The 21,646-nt window shown below is 50.5% G+C and overlaps 1 protein-coding gene across 2 annotated transcripts in view; it reads right to left on the bottom strand.

The window, feature by feature from the left end:
- Positions 1-21,646, bottom strand: part of PAK5 (p21 (RAC1) activated kinase 5) — a 160,324-nt gene that overhangs the window by 9,448 nt on the left and 129,230 nt on the right. For both annotated transcript variants that reach the window (XM_054514272.1, XM_036379679.2), the window contains 3 exons: positions 8,010-8,807; positions 2,361-2,840; positions 36-169 (listed from right to left, as the gene is read on the bottom strand). In XM_054514272.1, coding sequence (XP_054370247.1) covers positions 36-169; positions 2,361-2,840; positions 8,010-8,807 — 1,412 coding nt within the window. The remainder of the gene's footprint in view (positions 1-35; positions 170-2,360; positions 2,841-8,009; positions 8,808-21,646) is intronic.

Genomic DNA, 21,646 nt, shown 5'->3' with positions numbered 1-21,646 from the left:
TGCAGTTTGCTGTCTGTGTGCCCAGCCCAGCCCACCTGGTGTGAGTGACGATGTCGGTCAGGGCGCCGCCCTCCAGGAACTCCATCACCACCCAGAGCTCGTCCCCCACCAGGTAACTGTTGTACATGTCCACCACGTTCTCGTGGTGGTAATCCCTCATGATCACCACCTGCAGGGGCACAAAGGGACAGCTGCCAGTGCCACAGGCTCCAGTGACACTTGTTGAGACCTTTGTCACCGGTGCTGGGGGAAGGATCTGCAATGAATCGCATCCTCCCTCATCCTTACGCCAGCGCATGAACAACATCAGAATATGTACATAAAAACATCAGTCCTTGTAAATGCATCAGGGGGAAAAAAGAATCTCTAGTTGATAGACTATAAACAGTAGATAATTGTTTTATTTCAGCCTGCAGGAACAGACCTGTTTATTTAATTGTTTTTTTATTGCCAATTGCTTTCAGTACAACAGATTCTTTTTTTGACCTGATCAATCCCTCAACACATCAAAGTCATTTTTACCACGTAGTGAATGGTACTTTGCATAGATTTTCAACAGAATGCTGGAGTAAGGCCCAAGAGAACTCACTCAAAGAGACTTTTAAAAGGCTTACTACTGCTTTTTGTGTACTCTGAGTTTGAGACATGGGAGAAATACCAACAAGAAATTCTCAAGAGATCAAACAACAAAAAACTTCACTGGCAACTTAGGAAAAATCAGAGAACTTTGGTAAAAGGTTTTGTGCAACACTGAATCCATGTAAAACACTTCTCAAAGCCCATTAACTTGGCCCATTCATCTTGGCAAACCTATAAGCTTTTCATTAGATTTTAAGTTCAATTTTACGTTACTTAAAAATTCCGAAAAGAGAGAATAGAAAACACATAGAAAGGGTCACACAGAGCCACCAAGCCCTGGGTTCCAGCACAGCTCAGAAAGTCCAAGGAAAAGCTGAATACCCCTTGGCCTTGCTGGGCCCTTCCCCTGGCGGGACCTGCAGCCATTTGGCCACTGTGGGGCTGGGCAGGGCTCCAGGGGCAGGTGTGGAGGAAGCTCTGTCCTCAGAGTGCCAGGGATGCCAGGCAGCAGGGCACTGCCCTGCCAGGGCAAGGCCAGACCTGCCCCTGCCCCCACACAATGCAGAACTGGCACCACAGTGCGGGCAGCCCAGCCAGGACAGTGCCCATGACCTCAGGGGACTGAGGGTGCCAGAGTGGCAAGCACGAGAGAGAGAGAGAACAGCCAGGCAAGGCTCCACCACAGACAGACAGAGGGACTCCATCCCTGCTGCAAGAGATTTTCAGATGGCACGAGTGACTGGAGCGTGGCAGGGAAGCAGCTTGGTGCTGCACAGCATGCAGGACCTGCTTCAAGCTGTCACTGCTCAAGGGATGCTCAGTTAGAGCCAGCACAGCCTCCAGCAGAGGCAAAGCCAAGCCCAAATAACCAGCACAGTCCTGCACTGTGTAAAGAAGAACAAGGGGAAGTTTGCTGTTTAATATTGTAATTAAAAAATGGGATGTTTTAAAGAATCCAGTCTGTCATGTGCTGAGGGAAGACACACAGTGTATAGGAAACAAAATAAAGAATTAAAAGGTTCATTCTCACAGGAGGCTTCCTTGGGAGTGTTTTTGGTATTGATCAGATATTTACAAGTGATCTCAAAAAGGGAGCAGTGAACACACCCCACCAGATGCTTTAAGGGAGTAAGAAGTTAAAAAAAGGAGAAACTCTTCAAGTTGCAGAAGGTACTCTCAAGCCCCAAATAAACTGGGTGAAAAAATGGCAAATGAAAACCAGTGCTCTGAAATTTAAAATAACATACAGAGGGAAAACAGTCTCACATAAGCAGCTGTGGGCTCTGAGCTGGCTGCAAGCACTCAGGAGAGGAGTTGTGGGAATTAGCACAGATAGTTCCATGGAAAAGGACTCACAGCTCTTAGTACCATCCAGAAAGCACAGGGAGCGTTGATGGTTAGGAGAGGAAGGAGGGAGGAAACAAACAGCACGTGTATGCCAGAAATACAGCACACACACTCTGGAATAGCCTGGTTAGTTTGGATCCTCCCTCCTGGAATAATCAACTGTGCCAGGAGACAGAAAAGGCAGCAGGGCCATGTCTGAGCAGCTGACACACTGCACGGACCAGCTGATACATCTCTCAGCTGTTTCCTGGGACAGCACCAGAGGTTTCAAGCCTGGAGGAGAAGTGGCTGAGTTGAAACTGGAATGGCTACACAATATTTATACAAGCACAGACATGTGTGGGACTCCTCACCTCGTTTGGAAAGGTATGAATGTGGCTCCTCGTGTCTCCTGCTGAACCCAAAAAGCCCAAGGCACCCCCAAGGCCCCGTACCTCATTGAAGAGCAGCTCCCTCCTCTGCTGCTTCCTGAGGTCCATCTTCTTGACAGCCACCTGCTTGCCCGAGTGGCGCTCGGTGGCGATGCACACGATGCCCGTGGAGCCCTCGCCGATCTTGAGGAAGCTGTCCAGGTACTCGCGGGGGTCCCCGGGGCTCACCACCAGCTGCAGGGCGGCGCGGAACTGCTCGTGGGACACCCTGGAGGGCGCCTGCTCCGAGCAGGAGCCCCAGCTGGGCGGGGGGTACGCGCCCGGCGCCAGGCTGGGGGAGCCGGGGTACGAGCCCGGGGACGCGTACGGGGAGCCGGGCTGCTGCAGGTGGGGAGCCTTGTGGTACAGCAGGGGGTACTGGTAGCTGCTGCTCGGGTAGCTGCCCTTGCTCTGGCTCTGAGGTAGCTTGGCTGGGCCCCGGGGGTAGGTGTCCGAGCCACAGAGCGGCGGGCTCACCACCAGCTGCGCTCGGTCATAATCCACCTGCAAGGCACACACAGACACTCAGGCTGGGAACAGCTCCTTCCTCCCTCCCTGCCCTGCCCCTCCATCCATCTCCAGCCCCCTGGAGGGCCCAGCAGAGCTGGCACAGCGTGCTGCCACACTGCACCCCCCTGCTCAGCACAGCACTGCTGCCCAGGCTGGGCAGGGATTTCCACACCATGGAGGGCTGCAGTGCCCTCAGCACACACAGGACATCTCCTCTGCACCCCCGGTCTGTTCTTCTGTCCAGGTACCTGTTTGGGCATTCCAGAGTCTTTGCTGAATCACAGAATGGCCTGCACTGGAAGGGATCTATGCTTAAAAAAGTCTATCTGCTCTGCATCTGCAGTGCCCTGCAGGCTCTCTGGGCCATTTCCTGCAAGACTCCATCCCTGTCACATCCATAAAACTCGCCCTCTGGCAAACTTCAATCTGTGTCTTACCAGTACCTGCATTTTGATTCTCAGCTCTTAGCCTCGTCTTAGGTTTTTCTACAGCAATTCAGGGATAACCCAACCCATTCCTGTGGAGATGGTGGTACCCTAAAATCCCTGTCATCTCCTGTCTTGCCATGCTGCCAGCTGTTGTCTGAGTGACTGCTTACGTGAGTTTGATGAGGAGCCTAATTCAATTCACCATTTCTTAAATCATTTTCCACAGCGACACACTACTTAACTGCAGTGTCACAAAACTGCTAATTTTCATCTGAAATCAGAGAAAATCGCAAAGGAAATTATCCCAATGGGAAGCCTGGTTCATTTGTAGGTTCCTTTCTATTTTTTGTATTTTCCAAGCTTCTCTAAGCTTCTTATATTGAAGGCTAATGAATACTCCACATTTACAAACTTAATGGTTTGCTTGCTTCCATCCAAACTAAAACCCCCCCAAAAGATGTAGAACAAAAAAAAAAAAAAACCTATCCAAAAATTATATTTTTTTCCTCTGGAAAAGAACATCTTCAAATTTACAATGTGTGACTCCTGACAATGTGTGGAGCATCTCGGGGCAGGGGGGCGGTTTGACACAGGCTCATCATGTAGCACAATTACAAATAATTATGGCAATGAGTTCATTTAATCAATCAATTTCAGTGGCAGTGCACAGGGATGGACAGAGCAGCAAACTCTACACAGCTCACGGCTGCTACTATTACTGCTGGCTGCCGGCCAGGAGTCCCTGATCCATGTTAGTTAAATGCACATTAATCTGAATTTGGCAGTGTAATCAAGGACCCAACTGAACTGTGAAATTGAATTCTGCGGTGGAACATCATTTGACCATTTTATGCTAAGACTGCAAAAAAAAAAAAGGAAAAAAGAAAAAGAAAAAAAAAAAATCTGCCGCAGCATCAATTTATCAGCGCGGGCTCTGCACCGCGAGGAGGAGCCTGGGGCTGGAGGCGCCTCCAGAGCAATTCTCTGCTGGCCTTTCCCAGCTCCCTGTGAGCCACCAGGGCTGCTGGGCCTGCCTTCACTCCCCCAGGGCTTTGGGGGGAAGGGGGAATGCCCTGCAGAGGGGCTGCCCAGAGGCTTCCCTGGGGAGGGCTGGAGTCTGCCTCCTGCAGGGCTGACAGCCACCCACCCTCCCTGCATCAGGAGCACCCAGCAGCAGCAGCAGGGCTGTGCAGTCACCTCCCAGCCTGCTGGGGGAGCTGAGGCAGAAACCCACCCCACTACAGCATCATTTCCCTTACTCCAGCAGGCAGGGATGGCCATCAAACAGAAGGGAGTCAGACACATGAATTTCATGAAGGACATTACATCTGCCAAACTAATTAACACGGAGAAGTGCTCAGATGGTTTGGTGGAGGGAGGGGAACTCAATCTAACCCTGTCCTATATATCAGTGTATGTAGGGACAAATAATTTATTGCTTTGGCTGTAAATACACCATTTTCTTTATAACCACTGAGATAGGGAAAACCTGGTCTAGAAATTCAAGCTGGATAAATCCACGCTAATGAATTATTTGAGGCTTCGCCCATGTCTGGTATTTCTGAGTATGCCCCAGGCTTAACACACTGGCCAAAGAATATTCTGCAGTAGAATTTTAGAATGAACATTCAGGGGTTCAGTGTGCTTGCTAAGAGTTTTCAGAGCCTTTCTGAGGCTAGCATTGCTGCACAATGTAAACCCACTTCCTGAATCCCAAGAAATGCTACAAGAAGTCAGGAGCTACAATGGGTAAGTTACTGAAGCTGTCCTCTAAGGCTGTGTCCTGACACAGTGCTCCACATCACAGCAAAATGAACGCACTTTACTCCACCAATCATTCCATTTCTGCTGCTGAATGCAGCCCCTACTGAATGGAAGTTCTTTAAATGCTACAAAGGAAAGAAGAAAGCAGTCCTGCACTCCTTCCAGATCAGGTCAAAGGAGCAGCCAAAGCTCTGGCACAACATTCATCATGGCACAGTGGCATCCCCCACACCTGCACCGTCTGCCAGGGGGAAGGTGCAGAAGGGATGGTCTGTGACCCACACTGAGACCACAAAGGCAAAGGTCTGGCTCTGGTGCTTTGCTGGGCAAAGCCCCAGGACTGCCTGCTCCACACACAGAGGTGGCAGGCACCACTCACACTGGGAATGGGAATAGAGGGGAAAAGGAGGGGGTTTCTGACAGCGAAGGCTTGGCCCTGCCTTTGCCAGGCTGGAAATGTGCCCGTGGTACAGAGGGACACAGGGGACCAGGTGAGACACCTCTGCTGCATTACAGCAGCAAAGGGGGAGCAGACATCGTGGGCCCTTGAAAGAGGGACAGGAGAGGGGCCCAGAGAGCTCCTCCTGGAAAGTGACAGGGGAAGGAGCTTTGAAGTAATAGGGCTTGGTGCAGAAGTTAGGAGGGCTGCCTGTGATGAAGAGGAGGGTAAAAACCCCATGCAGAACAGAGTGGCCAAAGAGAAGCCAACAATGAACCCGATATTGTGAGACAATACTGAGGTGGGACACCAGCTCTGTGTGGGGAGGGTGACACAGCAGACTCTGCAGCTCCATGCAGGTGTCCTGGAGCCAGTCTGCAGGACAGGAGAGCAGGAGGCTGACACGGGGGTGGCTCAAAGGGAGGCAAATCCGAGCCTCTGGCTTCCTACACCTCCATGGTTCCACTGCACAGCAGTGGCCAAGCCCAGGGCAGGGCAAGTCCTCTGATGTAACAACTCTGAAATCCCTGATGATGAAACACAGCACACATTTGACTGGTCTGACATCTCTTACCTGCAAATAATACTGAAGTAAATCTGCTTTTCACATTCACAAGCCAAAATGAACATCCTTGTTACAGGCACTTTGATGCCACACATTTGTGCCTGCAGACTTTTTCACTTACTTTTTCACCTCTTTTAATTATACTTTAAACCCAATCTCATTTGTAAAATATCTGATTTGAGATCTGACTCTCATTTAGTAAGCTCATTTGATGAACCATTATTTTACTAATGCCTCCTTGAAAAGAAGATTCTTCAGCAATCATCCAAGACAAGAAACTCCTATTCACCTGCAGGAGCTGTGGACAGGTTTGGGAATTGAACTGCTGCATTTAACAGTGAATCATCAAGTTTCAATACACCAAGGCTGTAGGAGTGGTTTTGATGCTCTGAGGAGAGGAACAGCTCACAATGAATCTTGCACAGAGGCATATATTTTTTTAAAGAAAAGTTGTTACTGCATTTTAATGGGGTATTTTTCAAAGTGCTGGAATCCTATAGTAAACACCCGTGTCTTCTGCCCTACTGATTGGTGTAAAACTGGCAGAAGCAGGTGCTACAGGGTCTCTGCATTTCTGGATTTGCCCTCCTCTTTTCTAAACTCTGACAAAATGACTGCTCTCAGTAAAGGAAATGGCAGCTAACCCAGCCCAGGTTTTCCTCCCAGCTTCCAGAATCCACACTGAATGCCTCACTGGTGTAACTACCACACACACTCCTCCCACCACACCCTGAGCTTTGGAAAGGCACCTAAAGAGACCTGGTGACTTTTCTGCTGCCCCCAGAGTTTGTCCTGAAGCTCCAAAGCCTGGCTCTGTGCTCCAGTGCAAAGAGGGACAAAAACTGCATTGCTCACCCTTTCCCATGGGCACTGCTGCACCACGGTAATGGCAAAGCAGCCAGACCTAGGGAGGCACAAGACTGGCACAGCTCCAAGCCAGGGATGTCAGGGATCTGCAGACCTGGCACTGCAGCAGGACACAGCCAGTAAGCAAATGCACTGCCCAGCTATCATCAGAGACAAGAACACATCTCACCACTGACAGTCACCCACCTCAGCATGTGAAAAGTCACAGCAACCCCAGACTTGGAAAAATGATCATCACAGTGCCCGTTGCTAGGGGAACTCAGTGATGTTCAGAGCAAACTGCACTGAAAAGGCATCTCTTACACAGCATTAGATGCTTAAGAAGGTCATCATGGTTATGCTACTAGAGGTGTGAGAAAAGCACTCTGAACTGAGCAAGTGGTCACAGCACACTGCTGCAAGCAGGGCTGGAGAGCTTGTGCAGGTAACACACTTCATGTGGCAGAGCAGGGACAGATCTGTGGAGAGGAGCAGCCTCTACATAACATGGCTGAAATGCTTTCTTGCATATCAACCCTTTTTTTAAACTACATCTAAAATGTCTTGGGTCAGGTCAGCTGCTTTGACTTCATTTCAATGCTTAAAAACAATGCAGAAGGGACTAAGCCCCTACTCTCATGAGCAGTGAGGAGCTCATAAACCTTGTAACATAAAGATGGCATAAACACAGCATAAATACTGAGATTTCAGCCTTGCACAGTAACAATTCAAACACAGAAGTATCTGATACACAATCCAGACCAGTGTCTCACCTCCTGCTATAGATCTGCTCAGGTGTAGGAACTCCTGAAGCTACAAAAAACTGCCAAAGAACTTGCATTTACTGGGAATTTCAAATAAAATCCCCAGAAGATGGGCACTCCAAGCCTGCCTTTCCATAAGTATCTTAAACCCAGTGGTCCTTGACATCCATTTCCAAACACCCAGGTACAGTGGGGGGGTTTCCAAGGCTGCCAAGGAGCAGCCCCACAACTCTGGGGGGTGTTCCCAGCCCCGTTTGGCACGGTGTGCCCACGCACGGCTCCTTGCCCTCGCTCCTGGCCCTGGCCCTGTGCACAGGCTGATCCCTGCCCTGGAGCAGTCCCTGGCAGCTGGGTTACCTTGGGCACGCCTGCTGCGGTCTCGGACAGGCGGGGGTAGGTGTAGGAGCTGTAGGAATGTCCCTGCTGGTGAGCCTTGAAGGCGCTGGCTGCGTAGGGCATGGCCGGCTCCTGCAGGCCCGAGCCCGACCTGGATCTCTGCCTCATGGCCGGCTGGGGGCTCGCGGGGTCCACGTAGGAGGACTTGGGCCTCTTGTCAATGTCCTCCCTGGCGAGGCCGTGTCCCCAGTCAGGGTCCCCGTAGTCCAGCCTGTCCCTGGGGCCCTCGCTCTGCAGCGAGGCCCGGGACGGGGCGTAGGGGAAGGAATCCCGGTAGTCCAGGGAGGAGCCGCTGGGCACCCGCTGGTACTCCAGCCTCAGGCCCCCGTACTCCAGCGCCTTGGGCTTGCTCTCCAGGTGTGCCTGGTAATCCGGGAGGAACCGGGACAGCTCTGACTGCAGGGGGGTCACTTCTGAGTAGTAGAAGTCGCGGGCAGTGACCTTGAGCAGGTGCCCGTTGTGCCTGGCGGCCAGGCTGCCCTGGCAGTAGCGGTCCCACTCGTCCCCGCACAGGGCCCTGTCCCGGAGCCGGTCCGCGCCGCTCTCGGCCGTGCTGTCCGACTCGCTCGAGTACTGCGAGCACACGATGTAGCCATTCTCCTCCTGGGGCCGGGGCACGTGGTTGGCACTGCCCTGGTGGTGGCTGGGAGGGCTCTCCTTCCGCAGGGAGTTGGAGCGGGTCACCGAGATGTTGTCAAACTCCTCCAGCAGCCCGTTGATCGAAGTGTCCTTTCGAGGCTTGTTCCCCCGAACAATGGTCTGCCAACACAAAATGGCTTTGGTCAAATACTGGCTTTTGTTTCGTATTTCACCAAAAAAACACCAAAAAGAAGAAAGTCGGTATTCACCCAGGACTACCCATAGCAATGTCTTATGGTCTTCATCACATATCTCATTGCTTAAACAAAAACCTCAATAAATAATTACAGTAGGACGTGAAGAAATGTTTAAATACAGTGCAGATCACAAGCTGGGATTTGGCATGCAACCCCAAGACACTCTCAAAAAGCCCAATTTCAGAGGTGGGTGTTCAGCAGCCAACAATAGAGACATCCAAACTCACTACTTATTTTCCATTTGTCCTTATTCAGTTGTCTGCATCAAGCAACACTGGTGGGCTGAGTCGGATTTTCAGGGCATGGATAAGCTAAATCAGAGTCATGGAGTGGTCACTTCCATGTGCTACTTTAACAAACTGCTGGAATGAAAAGTAGCATACAGTTAAGCAGGCACTGAATTTTCCTAGTTTTTTCTTTTTTTCCAAAACAGGATGTTCCTGAGCAGCAGAATCCCACTGAGGACTGCCTCTTAGTTAACTTAGCATAAAAGACACTTGGGAAAGTGGGAAAAAGTTAACTCCATCTCCTTGTAACACATAGCATCCAGCAAGCCAGGGTGCACAACCATGGCTCTGGGACACCCATATCAGGGATGCCAAGTGCTGGCACAGTTTGTGTCCCACTATTGCCAAGCCCTCCACAGATCCCATCCCACTCCTTTATGCCCAAAACACTGCTGCTCCTGCTAGGTTGGGAGGTGAGCAGTGTGTGGTTACAGCTCTCCTTCAGGAAATATTTCATTTTTTAGCCAGTACCACCTGAGGGCTGTAGCATGTGGCTGCATCCATTTCTCACCTGGGCCCTGCCATTGAGCACCACTGCAGGCTTACAAACACCTGACCAGAATAAGATGTACAGATTGGTGGCCAGGGCCATAAATCAGCCAGGCTCCACTGAAAACACATTTACTTTGCTGATTTACTTTGGCTAAATATCTCTGGCTGCATCTTACTTAACTCACTGAGCTTTTCAACAGAGTCACTGTGGTCACCCCAAGGAGATTCCCCTCTCTGGAAGTGCTGCACACTGAGCCTGGTGAATCAGGAACCAAGCAGGCGTGGCAGATGCTGAATGTGGAACACTGGACACCAACCACAGCATTCCAGACCCAGCCTGGTCACTCTGCACTTGTTCTAAGCATAGTGAGACTGCTCAATTCCCGCTTGACAGCGCTCAGGGATTCAAACTTTGTCTAAAAAAGCATTCAATCACTAGCAAGATCGCAAAATTAACAGGAATGCACTGCTTTGTCTCCCAGCAAAAGGCAGCTGAGAACAGGCAGGTGAGAAGCAAAGCAGTCCTGACCTCACGCTGCCTCCTGCTCTGATTTATGTCTATAATTCCTTGCCTAGTTTGCTATTTTGAAGCCCGTGGCACTGAAACAATAGGACAGCAAAAATAAGAGACAGCAAATAGATCACTCCTTTCACCTCCAAAGCCATTCAGCAGGATGAGAGGGATTGCTTTAATTCTGCTCCAGCCTCTTAGGCAGGATGGCTGCACGATCATTCATATTTAATTATCACATAATAAAGCAGCAACATACGACAATGAAATGCTTATAATTGAAAACAAGATTGAAACAGCCGACTGCCACCCCTGTGCAGGGCCTGCCCAGGAGGGAAGTGCCCATTTCACACCTCCAGGGGACCTGCCCAAAGCAGAGCTCCCCCGGGTGTGCCCAGGAGCCACAGGGAGCCCCTGGAGCAGAGGGAAGAGGAGCTGCCCCTCTGCTCCTCCAGGCACGCTCTGCTGTCTGCATTTCCAGACACCCTCTGAAGGAAGCTTTAGAAGAATGCAGCTGAGTGTTTCTGTTAGGGAATTCACTGGTGACAAATCCCTGCAGTTTGGGGATTTTCTGCAGACAGGTGCGTGCGTGGGAGTAACCTTTTCGATTATGGGGATTTAAAAATAGCACTAATAGTAAAATGATCTTACAGGAAATTCTGGTTTAAAAAGAAAAAAAGGCATTTGCCACTGAAGCCTCAGCCTGGTGAAGCTGTCCTGGACAGCTCTGGGACCTCAGTGCTGTCTCATCCTGACTGGTGAAGTGAAGGGGATTAAGAACTAAACCCCATCTCTTTCATCCCAGCATTTTAAGGATGATCACTGGCAAACAGTGACTTGCAAGTGTGATGGCTGCAATTCCTATTGGCTTCAGATTATTTTCCATAAGAAAATGAAAATGGCCAGCACAAAGGAAGGATAAAACTTACCTGTTCCAGAGGCACACTTTCTGAATAGTCAGTGCTTTGTTACTATGAATAACAATTATTATCAATTATGATACTTAATTATTTCTAACAGCAACAACAATAATATTTCTATTTGCTTTGGCTTGTTTTTAAATTTTGCATTTCTCTTATATGGAAGGCCAGACTTGGTGAGATGCCCCCAGGCTCAATCAGGCAGCCTACACCAGCTTGATCTTTTCCAAGGAAATATCCAGCACCATTCTTATCAAAAGAACTGTAGTGTCCATGGAGAAGAAAATTTGGGAAGTGTTTCACCAAGACCCTGTGAAATACTCTATATTGTCAAGTGGTTTGCTATCTGAATAGAACTTTAAATGTTTATACACAATTCTGAAGTACATTGTTTAACTCCCTGGTGGGAGAACCATTTTCTAGGCTGAAAAAACAAATTAATATCCTGAAGAAGGTATTGGTGTAAAGGAATAATTAAAGTAATTGTTCTGTAAGAATGAGCAGAGTATCAAAATTAAAAAAACTAAATCAAGTAAGATGTTATAAAGAATAAAACATATGTTGCACCATGTTAGCTTGTCCTGGAGTGATTTACTAGAGAGAAAGAGTGTGCTGGGCTTGCCAGCACCCACAGCTTTCCTGGGAAGCACAGGATTTGCAGAAAGAAGCCTGAGATTGGGAGCTGCCATGAGCATGGCCCAAATTCCCAAACCTGAAAGCCCAATGTTAGTGCCAGGCCCACAGGGAGTAGCCAGGCTCCAAGGAATGACTTTGGGGGAAAAGCTGGACTGATGACGTGGGGTCTTGGTTTGGGATTGTGGATCTGGGCACTGGATCAGTGAGCACAGGGAAAACCTCATGGGATATATATCCAATGACGGGAGTCACAAATGATGGGAAATCTGAGATCTAATTAAAAAGCAAAACAAAAACCTTGAAAGAAAATGTAACAGGAAAGGGCCATCATGGAAAGAGATATAATGGTAATTAGTGTCATAGGAACTAGACTAGTTTTTCTCATTTTAATGGCTTTATAAACTGAAAAAAATATGAGGAGGAGGGGACTCTGTATTCTGGATATATTTACAGAGATTGTTTTCTGAATTTTTTTTACCCACTTACTGGTCTTTGCATTTTTATACATTATATATATATATTTATGATATATTTATTTATTTTATTATATATTTTTATACTTATGGAATTTTCAGGGCCGCTGCAGGCAAAGCAGATAAAAGCAAAGTATCCCTTGCCAAGCTCGATGGGCCCAGATTTCCGAGGCCTTTGTTGTGCCTGCTGAGATCCTGCAGTGAAGTGTGCACAGCGCCTTTCCTGGCTGGAAAAGTGGGACTGAGCCCCTCAGCTCCCCCAGGGCTCCATACCCACGGCGCTCATCAAGGGCAGCTCAGGAGGGATGGATGCTCCCACGGATGGAGGAGTGCCAGGGATCTCCTGCTGCCATTTCCCTTGGGACAGATGAGCAGGGCCATGGCTGACTCTCACAGTTAAATGCAAATATCATGCATGCACGTTAGGAGAAGTTCTCTAGATCTACAGTTGTGTTTTACCCCCTTGTGCTGTTATCAGTGGTGCCCTGGGTTTGGGACATTTGGGAGGGTGGGACTGTCACTATGGCAGTACCTGAGCTCCAATCAAGGTGTCAGGCAGTGATCTCCAGCACCGGGCAGTGAAAAAGGAGTCGGTGGACAGAACTTTGGGAGAGCCAAAAAGTTAAAAGGTGAAACCTCCATTGTGTGGGTGAGCACATGGTGGGAAGGCTCCTCTGCTCCCAGTGCCATAATCTTTTCTCTATTCAGTCATCTGATGTATTTTTGATAGGGTTTAATAAACCTTTCTGAACGTCTGGGAGTGAGCAGCATCTCCCACCCTGGTCCATTCCTGGTGCGGGGAGTCAGGAACGCCTGTGGGGTGCAGGGCCCGTGCCTGGGGCTGGGCCCAGCTCCCTGTGTGTCCCTGGTGACAGCAGCCATCCCTCACGGGGCTCTGCAGCGCCTGTGCTGCCCTGATAAGCTGTAATGGATCTGCCTGGCACCGAGGCTGTCCTGCCCGGCCTCCAGCAGCAGATGAGAAACAGCCCCTGTGCTCAAATACTGTATTAACCTTGACAATAATGAAGTGGGTAATTAACTGTTGTGCCCTAATGCGACCCTGCATTTATTGTCTTTAGAACTACTATACTTTACACACTCTTTGAGAATATATCATCCTTTGTGCTCCTGGAGCTGGGTTTTCTGCAGTCAATGAGGGTTCTAAATCTCTGTGTGTGCAGGGTGAAAAAAAAGGGAATTTAAAGGAAAGGTCGCCCTTATGAACAGCCAAGCTAAACTCTGATTTTGCCTCTAGCTAGCTTCTCCCCTCATCTGCACTATACATAAACTAAAAGCACAGCCTATGCTGAAAATACTTTTTTTTGTTCTTAAGAAAAGGTGCATAAAGCACAAATGGTCAGAATAATCTAATTCTAAGTGATGGATGTATTGGTAATTTATTTTCTTGTGTTGCAAGACATCTCAAAGTACTTGAAGCTGTGTTCATGACACCACATTTTACTCCCAGTGTGAACAAATGTGAAGAGAAATGCTCCCAGCAGCATGTGAAGAGAAAACTGATCCTTGTCATCACTAAGAAGGAAAACTCCAGCTTTCCCTCTGAGTAACACAGTTTCACAGCTGCAGCCATGCAATATTCACTTGGGGACAAATTCCAACCTCTGAGCTGCTTTCCCAAATGACAGTGTCAGAATTATCCTCCCAATCCTTCCACATTCCAGTGAATTCTTAATTACACTCAAATGGGCAAGCTGCATCAAAAGGACTGGAAAAGATTCCTACACCTCCATCCCCTAAGTGGGAAGTTCAGGGCACTTGTGGCACACAGATTAGCCTGCAGAGAAGCCTTTTGGACAGGAACTCATCAGCTAGATGGTGAGAAATGATGCTGGATGGGATAGGAGGCAATTCATCACTCTGCACCCTCCAGCAGTGTCCTGTGGGAGCTGCTCCACTTCTGATCTACAGCCTGTCTACAGAAACAGCTATTACTCAGAGTGAGTCTCAAGGAATACACAACAGACAGCACAGTATGTCAGAGCATCCCTTCCTGAAGCCTGTAATTTAGAGCCTGGTGTACACCTGGAAGCCTTGGAGTTTATATCACTTCTGTTATGAATTCCTTCCCAATCTAGAAATTCTCATTCTCCCCATAAAAACAGTATTAGAAAACAGGAATCATTTTGGCATCCCACAGCTCCCTCCTTGGGGAAGGCTCTCTGCAGATTGCAGTGGTGTTGGGCCAGGATTTTGGGTCTCTGCTCCCTGGACCACACCTGCACCTTACCCCACAGGGTCACCTGCCCAAACCAGGGGCATGAGATGGTGTCACCTGTCCCCTGCCATGGAGTGTCCCAGCATGTGAGCCATGACCCCTCCTCCTGAACTGCTCTGATCCCTTTCCAGGAGATCCATAAATCCCTGCTTGGGACAGCTCTCAAACAGGACCTTTCCTGGGCACAGGAGGAACCAGAGAAATGCAAACCCCAGTCAAATCCAGCCAAACCAGCCTTTAGAGGGCAGAATTCCCCAGACAGAGCCCATGGGTGCTGCAGGATGTGCCATCACCTGGGCTGGCTCCAAATCCCAGCCTCCAAACCAAGGTACAGCTTGAGAGCAGCCTAACATGCTTAACAGCACCACTGCCAGCTGCTTAAAATTCTTCAAAAGCAAAATAATGGAAAGCTATACAAAAGGGCTCACCAAAACAGCACTGTGTAATTTCCACCCTGCACAGCAGTTTAAAAGTTGGTTTCCATAACAACAAGAGCAATGTTTCATTAGAATCACATTCCCTGGTAATTCCTTTGACATCTTAAAATACAGCAACTTTAACACAGGGCTTTGTTTAAAACACCACTAAATTATCTACATTCTGCTAACTTTTCCTTATTTTTTTTTATTAAAGACACAAAAATGCTTGTTATATGTAATTTGAAATGCTATTAGAGAATTTTTAAAGTTTAAAATAATTATTCTGGGCCTACTTGAAATGTATCTGATCTGTGCAATTTTATATGTCATATACACACACAAATCTCTCAGACACACAGCAAATGGGTGAAATGTGACTTAAAAGTTTTAATTTGAAAGAGAAAGTGTCTGTATTGCTGATTCAGTGATACACAAAGTGTCTGTAATACTGATCAGTATTTCTGATGGGTTCAATAACTTCAGGGAGAGGAGTGGAGAAATCTCAAACCAAACAATTTCTGTTTCATAGGACTTAGGACCCTCCAAAATTTTCTTTTATCCAGACATGGAAAGGAAAAGAAAAATGTCCCACACAATTATGCTGCATTTCCATAAGGCTGGTGGCAATGGTTCCAGCACAGCAGTGCACTGAGGGCACAGGGCACAGGACACGAAGCAAGGGCTGCTGGCAATCCTGGTGCCTCCTTCAGCTCTGGCATCATCAGTGTCACAGGGCAGCACATCACAAAATGCATCCCAAACCAGGAATGAACTGACCCTGCTGCCTATCTGAGCTGGGTGCAAGCATCCCCAGGGAAACTGCAGGGAGCTGGGACAGCAAGGGGAGCCTCCAGGAGCCTGGGGCTATCCCAGAGGATGCAGCGTTCTCTGCAGCCACACCACAATTATCATCAACCTTAATGTGCAGCAGCCAGCCATCCTTACCTCTAATATCTGCTGTCTAGACTGTTACTTTTCCAGGTAGTGTGAGCTAAAAAAAAACCACTTTTCTCAACAAAGGCATGAGAAATGGCAAGAATTAAACACCACTTCCCCACCAGCTCCCCAGATACTGCAGCTCTGAGAGCCCACTGCTACACTGCCCAGTGCTGGCACGGAGGCACCAGTGCCACTGTTTTCAGGGCACAGAGTCAGTGCCCTCCTTGCCCCCGTGGCTGGGGCTGGGAGCTGTGGGCACAGCACTGTGTGGGCCCTCCCAGGGCTGACAGCATCCAGAAGGAGCCTTCCCCAAGCAATGTGCATACCACGCTCCCAGACTGCGCGGGCAGGGCACAGCGGGGCTGGGCTGCCCTGCCCAGGGAGGGTGGTGTGAGAGCAGCAGTGCCCACATGTACCCCTTGGCACAGCCTGCATTCCCAGACTCACACTGCAGCACAAACCCTCTCTGCAGCCAGCATGGAATTCCCTGCCTGAGGCTCCCCTCTGCCCTCCACATGCCCATTAACAAATGCAAGGTTGATGGAGCATTAACCCAATTAATGATCCCCGTGCTTTTCTCCCTCAGTGAAAGATTTTTCTGGCTGCAGTCTGATTGAGCTTTCTGAAATATTTAAGTCAATTCCGGAGTGATAACATTTTACACTCAGGAAGTAATTGCCTTCATCTGGCAGCTCTGACAGAGAGGCACTTGCTCAGGAGGGCAGAGGCTCCTGGGTCACCCCACTGTGGTCGGGGTCATCTCCGACCAATTAAAATGAGAATTTTGACAGTCTGTCAATTTAGAAGAAACAATTAGAACCGTATTGCCACAGCAAAGGAAGCTTCATATACAGCAGGTTCTTGAAGACAAAGTCAACATTTCTGTTTCTGAGAATGTGGGGCTGCCCTGAGGAGCTCCTGGCGCTCTGCAGGCCATGGCAGAGGGCTGTCAATGACTCTCCCACCCCATAAATCATCAGGCAGAGGCAGGGAGGGGAAGAAGGTGCTGGTGAGTGCAAGGTGCCCCAGCCCCAGCCCTGCAGGTGGATGGGGCTCACTGCCCACGGGCCCTGCAATCCCAGCCCTGTGAATTTGGGGTCAGCACCCCAGGAAGGGCAGGCTGGTGTGTGCACAGCACTGCCCAGGGCGCAGGGAGGGCACTGCCAAGGTGCAGCAGGAGAAATCACCCTGCACCAGCAATGTGCCAAGACATGCCTCAGTCCCATGGCCTTAAAACAGCCAGAAAGTTTCAAGGTTCTTCCTAATACACTAAAATTGTGCATTCCTGGCCACACACATGCAAGGAGCTCTTTTTAATCTGACTGATGTCTCTGACTACTTTGGACTCCTTCATTCTCTCCTGAAAGCTCACTTCTTGATTTCAGGGAATCCAGGAATTTGTGTTGGCAAAATAAAAACACAAACCAATTTCATCTGCATTGCAAATGGCAGCACTCTTTCTTCCAAGGAAATATATTACTTTTCCTTTTCAAGGACACTCTCAAATGGAAAATGCAGCCACAGGAATGTCCTAGGGAAGCAGGACTGACTCCCACGGAGTGGTTTTCATCTGCAAACATGGACATGAAGCAAAAAGTGCTCCTGTGCAGAAATCTGATGCTTAGGTCAAATTTACAAGGCAGGTGAGGCAAAAGACACGAGGAGCTTCCTCAGCTGACATCTGAATTATTCCCTGTTGTGAAGGAGAAGTGCAAATCAAACACCTTCTTGATGGAAACAGGTGAGGCAGGAGATTCAGAGCAGCAGATGTGGGGCCAGCCCACCACAATCTCAGGTGCCCAAGGCACTGCTCCAGCTCTTCAGGCTGGTCTCAGTGTGGCTGCATTTGCTGGGCTGTGTCGCCCCCAAGTGCACGCAGGGCTGGGCACAGATCCGAGATGTCAGGCTCAGTGACAGATCTGCCTGGCACGGAGCTGATCCTCCTGCCCTGCCTGGCATGGAGCTGATCCTGCCCCTGCCCTGCCCTGCCAGGCTCAGTGACTGCCCTGCCTGGCACGGAGCTGATCCTGCCCTGCTCTGCCCTGCCTGGCATGGAGCTGATCCTCCTGCCCTGCCCTGCCAGGCTCAGTGACTGCCCTGCCTGGCATGGAGCTGATCCTGCCCTGCCCTGCCCTGCCAGGCTCAGTGACTGCCCTGCCTGGCACGGAGCTGATCCTGCCCTGCCCTGCCTGGCACGGAGCTGATCCTGCCCTGCCCTGCCCTGCCTGGCACGGAGCTGATCCTGCCCTGCCCTGCCTGGCACGGAGCTGATCCTGCCCTGCCCTGTCCTGCCTGGCACGGAGCTGATCCTGCCCTGCCCTGCCTGGCACGGAGCTGATCCTGCCCTGCCCTGTCCTGCCTGGCACGGAGCTGATCCTGCCCTGCCCTGCCTGGCACGGAGCTGATCCTGCCCTGCCCTGCCAGGCAGCTTCCCAAGGCAGGGAAAAGAAAAAGGGTGAAATGGGGCTGCTTCCCCCATGGGCTGTGCCATGGCAGTCAGACCTCCCCTCCTGCTCCAGAGCCTTTCCCCAGGCTGGTTGATGAAAACCCCCGTGTTTAAACCAGATTTCTACACCTGTCTATCCCATGCTCCTGGAAAGGGCTGCTTCACAGGGAAGGATAACCCTGGCAATAAAGATCTTCACGTGCACTCTGATCTGTGAGAATCATTAACTGCAAACTAGGACACAGATACCAATTACTGCTCTGCTCAGACTACAAAACTATAACATTCAGTAAAATTCACAATCTTATGCTATCCTTTTAACGGTGTGATCCTGATAACTAACTACTAATGCCTGCTGGATCTCAGGAATTAAAAAGCAGAAATGCTCACCCTAAATACTTCTCTTTCATTCACTTTTCTCTCTCCAAAGATCTGTATCTGAAATGCCCTTTTTTACCTGGTGCACACACACATAGTTCATCCCACAGACAACAGAAAAAGCATTTAAAAGTCTCTGCAGGCAAGTCAGTGTTGTTCCCTGGTCATACACAGCACTTGTCTGGTGTAATTGGATCCTGCATGAAGGGGAAGACAAGAAAGAATGCTCAGCAAAGCACTTTCAAATTCCTAGAGAGCCACCAAAGCCCAGATCTAATCATGTCAGAGCAGGAGACTGAAAAGAGCACATTTATACCTGCAGCTCTGGCTCCACAGGTGTCAGCTGCTTGGCAACATGTTTTCCCCTCTGATCCTATGACTCTATTGAACCAAACTCTGCTGGGATTGAATAAATGTGGCTGTTTGGTTATAATCCTAGAATCACAGAAAGGTTTGGATTGGAGGGACAATAAACATTTCTATTACATGGAACATGGTTCAGTGGGACTGTAATATGTCTGGTTTCTGTCCTGGACTACAAGGGCTCACACCAAGCTCCCCAGCAGAGCCAGGGACAAGTGAGGGACTGCAGAACGTGCAGGGACTGAACTGCACGAAGGGATGAAAGGCAAGGAGCACTGCAGATGCTGCAGGACCCATTTTCTGTGGAAATGCCCTCCACAGCCCTTTGCAGCGGGCTGAAGCACGTGCCCTGAGCAAAGCCACCAGGATGCCCTGCAGGTCACCTCGGCTGTCAGGACACTGCCACATGGACAGGGGTTGGGGATTGCCTGCTGCCACCTGCTGCTGCCAGGCAGGAGCAGAGGCTCCCTGAGCTCAGCTCTCCCTGCCCCGGGTGCTCAGAGGCTGCCTGAGCTCAGCTCTCAGTGCCCTGGGTGCTCAGAGGCTGCCTGAGCTCAGCTCTCCCTGCCCTGGGTGCTCAGAGGCTCCCTGAGCTCAGCTCTCCCTGCCCTGGGTGCTCAGAGGCTGCCTGAGCTCAGCTCTCAGTGCCCTGGGTGCTCAGAGGCTGCCTGAGCTCAGCTCTCAGTGCCCTGGGTGCTCAGAGGCTGCCTGAGCTCAGCTCTCAGTGCCCTGGGTGCTCAGAGGCTGCCTGAGCTCAGCTCTCAGTGCCCCGGGTGCTCAGAGGCTGCCTGAGCTCAGCTCTCAGTGCCCTGGGTGCTCAGAGGCTGCCTGAGCTCAGCTCTCAGTGCCCTGGGTGCTCAGAGGCTGCCTGAGCTCAGCTCTCAGTGCCCTGGGTGCTCAGAGGCTGCCTGAGCTCAGCTCTCCCTGCCCTGGGTGCTCAGAGGCTGCCTGAGCTCAGCTCTCCCTGCCCTGGGTGCTCAGAGGCTGCCTGAGCTCAGCTCTCCCTGCCCTGGGTGCTCAGAGGCTCCCTGAGCTCAGCTCTCAGTGCCCCGGGTGCTCAGAGGCTCCCTGAGCTCAGCTCTCAGTGCCCTGGGTGCTCAGAGGCTGCCTGAGCTCAGCTCTCAGTGCCCTGGGTGCTCAGAGGCTGCCTGAGCTCAGCTCTCAGTGCCCTGGGTGCTCAGAGGCTGCCTGAGCTCAGCTCTCAGTGCCCTGGGTGCTCAGAGGCTGCCTGAGCTCAGCTCTCAGTGCCCTGGGTGCTCAGACGCTCCCTGAGCTCAGCTCTCAGTGCCCTGGGTGCTCAGAGGCTGCCTGAGCTCAGCTCTCAGTGCCCTGGGTGCTCAGAGGCTGCCTGAGCTCAGCTCTCAGTGCCCTGGGTGCTCAGAGGCTGCCTGAGCTCAGCTCTCCCTGCCCTGGGTGCTCAGAGGCTCCCTGAGCTCAGCTCTCAGTGCCCTGGGTGCTCAGAGGCTGCCTGAGCTCAGCTCTCAGTGCCCCGGGTGCTCAGAGGCTGCCTGAGCTCAGCTCTCAGTGCCCCGGGTGCTCAGAGGCTCCCTGAGCTCAGCTCTCCCTGCCCTGGGTGCTCAGAGGCTGCCTGAGCTCAGCTCTCCCTGCCCTGGGTGCAGCACCCTGGGCTCTCAGTGCCCCTCACACAAGCATCTCCCAGCCCAGTGTGGCTCTCTGAGTGCAGCCAAGGCAGGGCTGGCTGGGCTGGGTGCCTGAGCCTGGTGAAACACAGGCAGCCCTTCCACACATCTCTGGGGAGGGCATTCACTGCTCACACCTCACTGCCTGTTCTCCACGCCTCCCTCTGGGGACTGTGGCCACAGAACAGGTTCCAGGAGCACCCCAAGGTGTCACCTCCACCTGCCTCCTCCTTCCCAGGCCCCAGGACAGTATGGTCAGTACAGAGAAGGCTTTGGGGTAAAAAGCTGGGCTCAACAAACGAGAAGGAGCTACACGGAGCAGTGATGGAGCCTCCACCTCAGGCAGCAGGCTGGGAGTGTGGCTCATTTTCCAGGACAGGCAAGCCAGCCAGGAGTTACTGGACCAGTGTCCCATAGATTTGTCTTCAGGGACCAACTTCCATGTTAAAAAAAGAACCTGATTATGAGTGTCCTTGGTCAGGATCTAATTCCTGGCTTGTTTCAGGTGATAAAGTGCTACCTGGAGAGTATTCCCAGTCTGGTACTCCCAGAGGAGACCAGATTCAATCTCTGAAATGCTGGGACCAGAGTGTGGCCCCTTCATGTGTAAACCTTTAGGTTACTGTGGGTTTGAGCTCTAAAGGCTGGTGTGCTTCAGCACCTGTAGACTGTGAGCTCCAAGTTTACTTTCAGTCCTTGTGTACTGCAAAGTTCTGCTCACCCAGGGAAGCTCTCACTACCAGGATTAAAACTCACCCTTACAAGATTCCTCCAACACTAATATCACACTTACAGCAATTACTCTGTGTTCCAGGAGAGGGATTTTTACTGGCAGCCTCAGTGTTTCTCTAGGATGGCCAGGTCCTGCTTGTAAACCCTGGTGCTGGTGTGCACAGTCCAGCTGCAGACAAATGTACCTGGCTGAACATGGGGGCTGCCATGAAGGACAATATCTTTGCCAAAAAAGGGATGTGAATAATTCACTTTCTGGCACATTAGTTGAACTGAAAAACTGAGGAATA

Source organism: Molothrus ater, chromosome 3 (assembly GCF_012460135.2).
Source record: "Molothrus ater isolate BHLD 08-10-18 breed brown headed cowbird chromosome 3, BPBGC_Mater_1.1, whole genome shotgun sequence".
In the NCBI taxonomy this organism is placed as follows: Eukaryota; Metazoa; Chordata; class Aves; order Passeriformes; family Icteridae; genus Molothrus; species Molothrus ater.
Note: the sequence above shows the minus strand (reverse complement) of the source record. Positions and strands in the feature narration are given on the sequence as shown.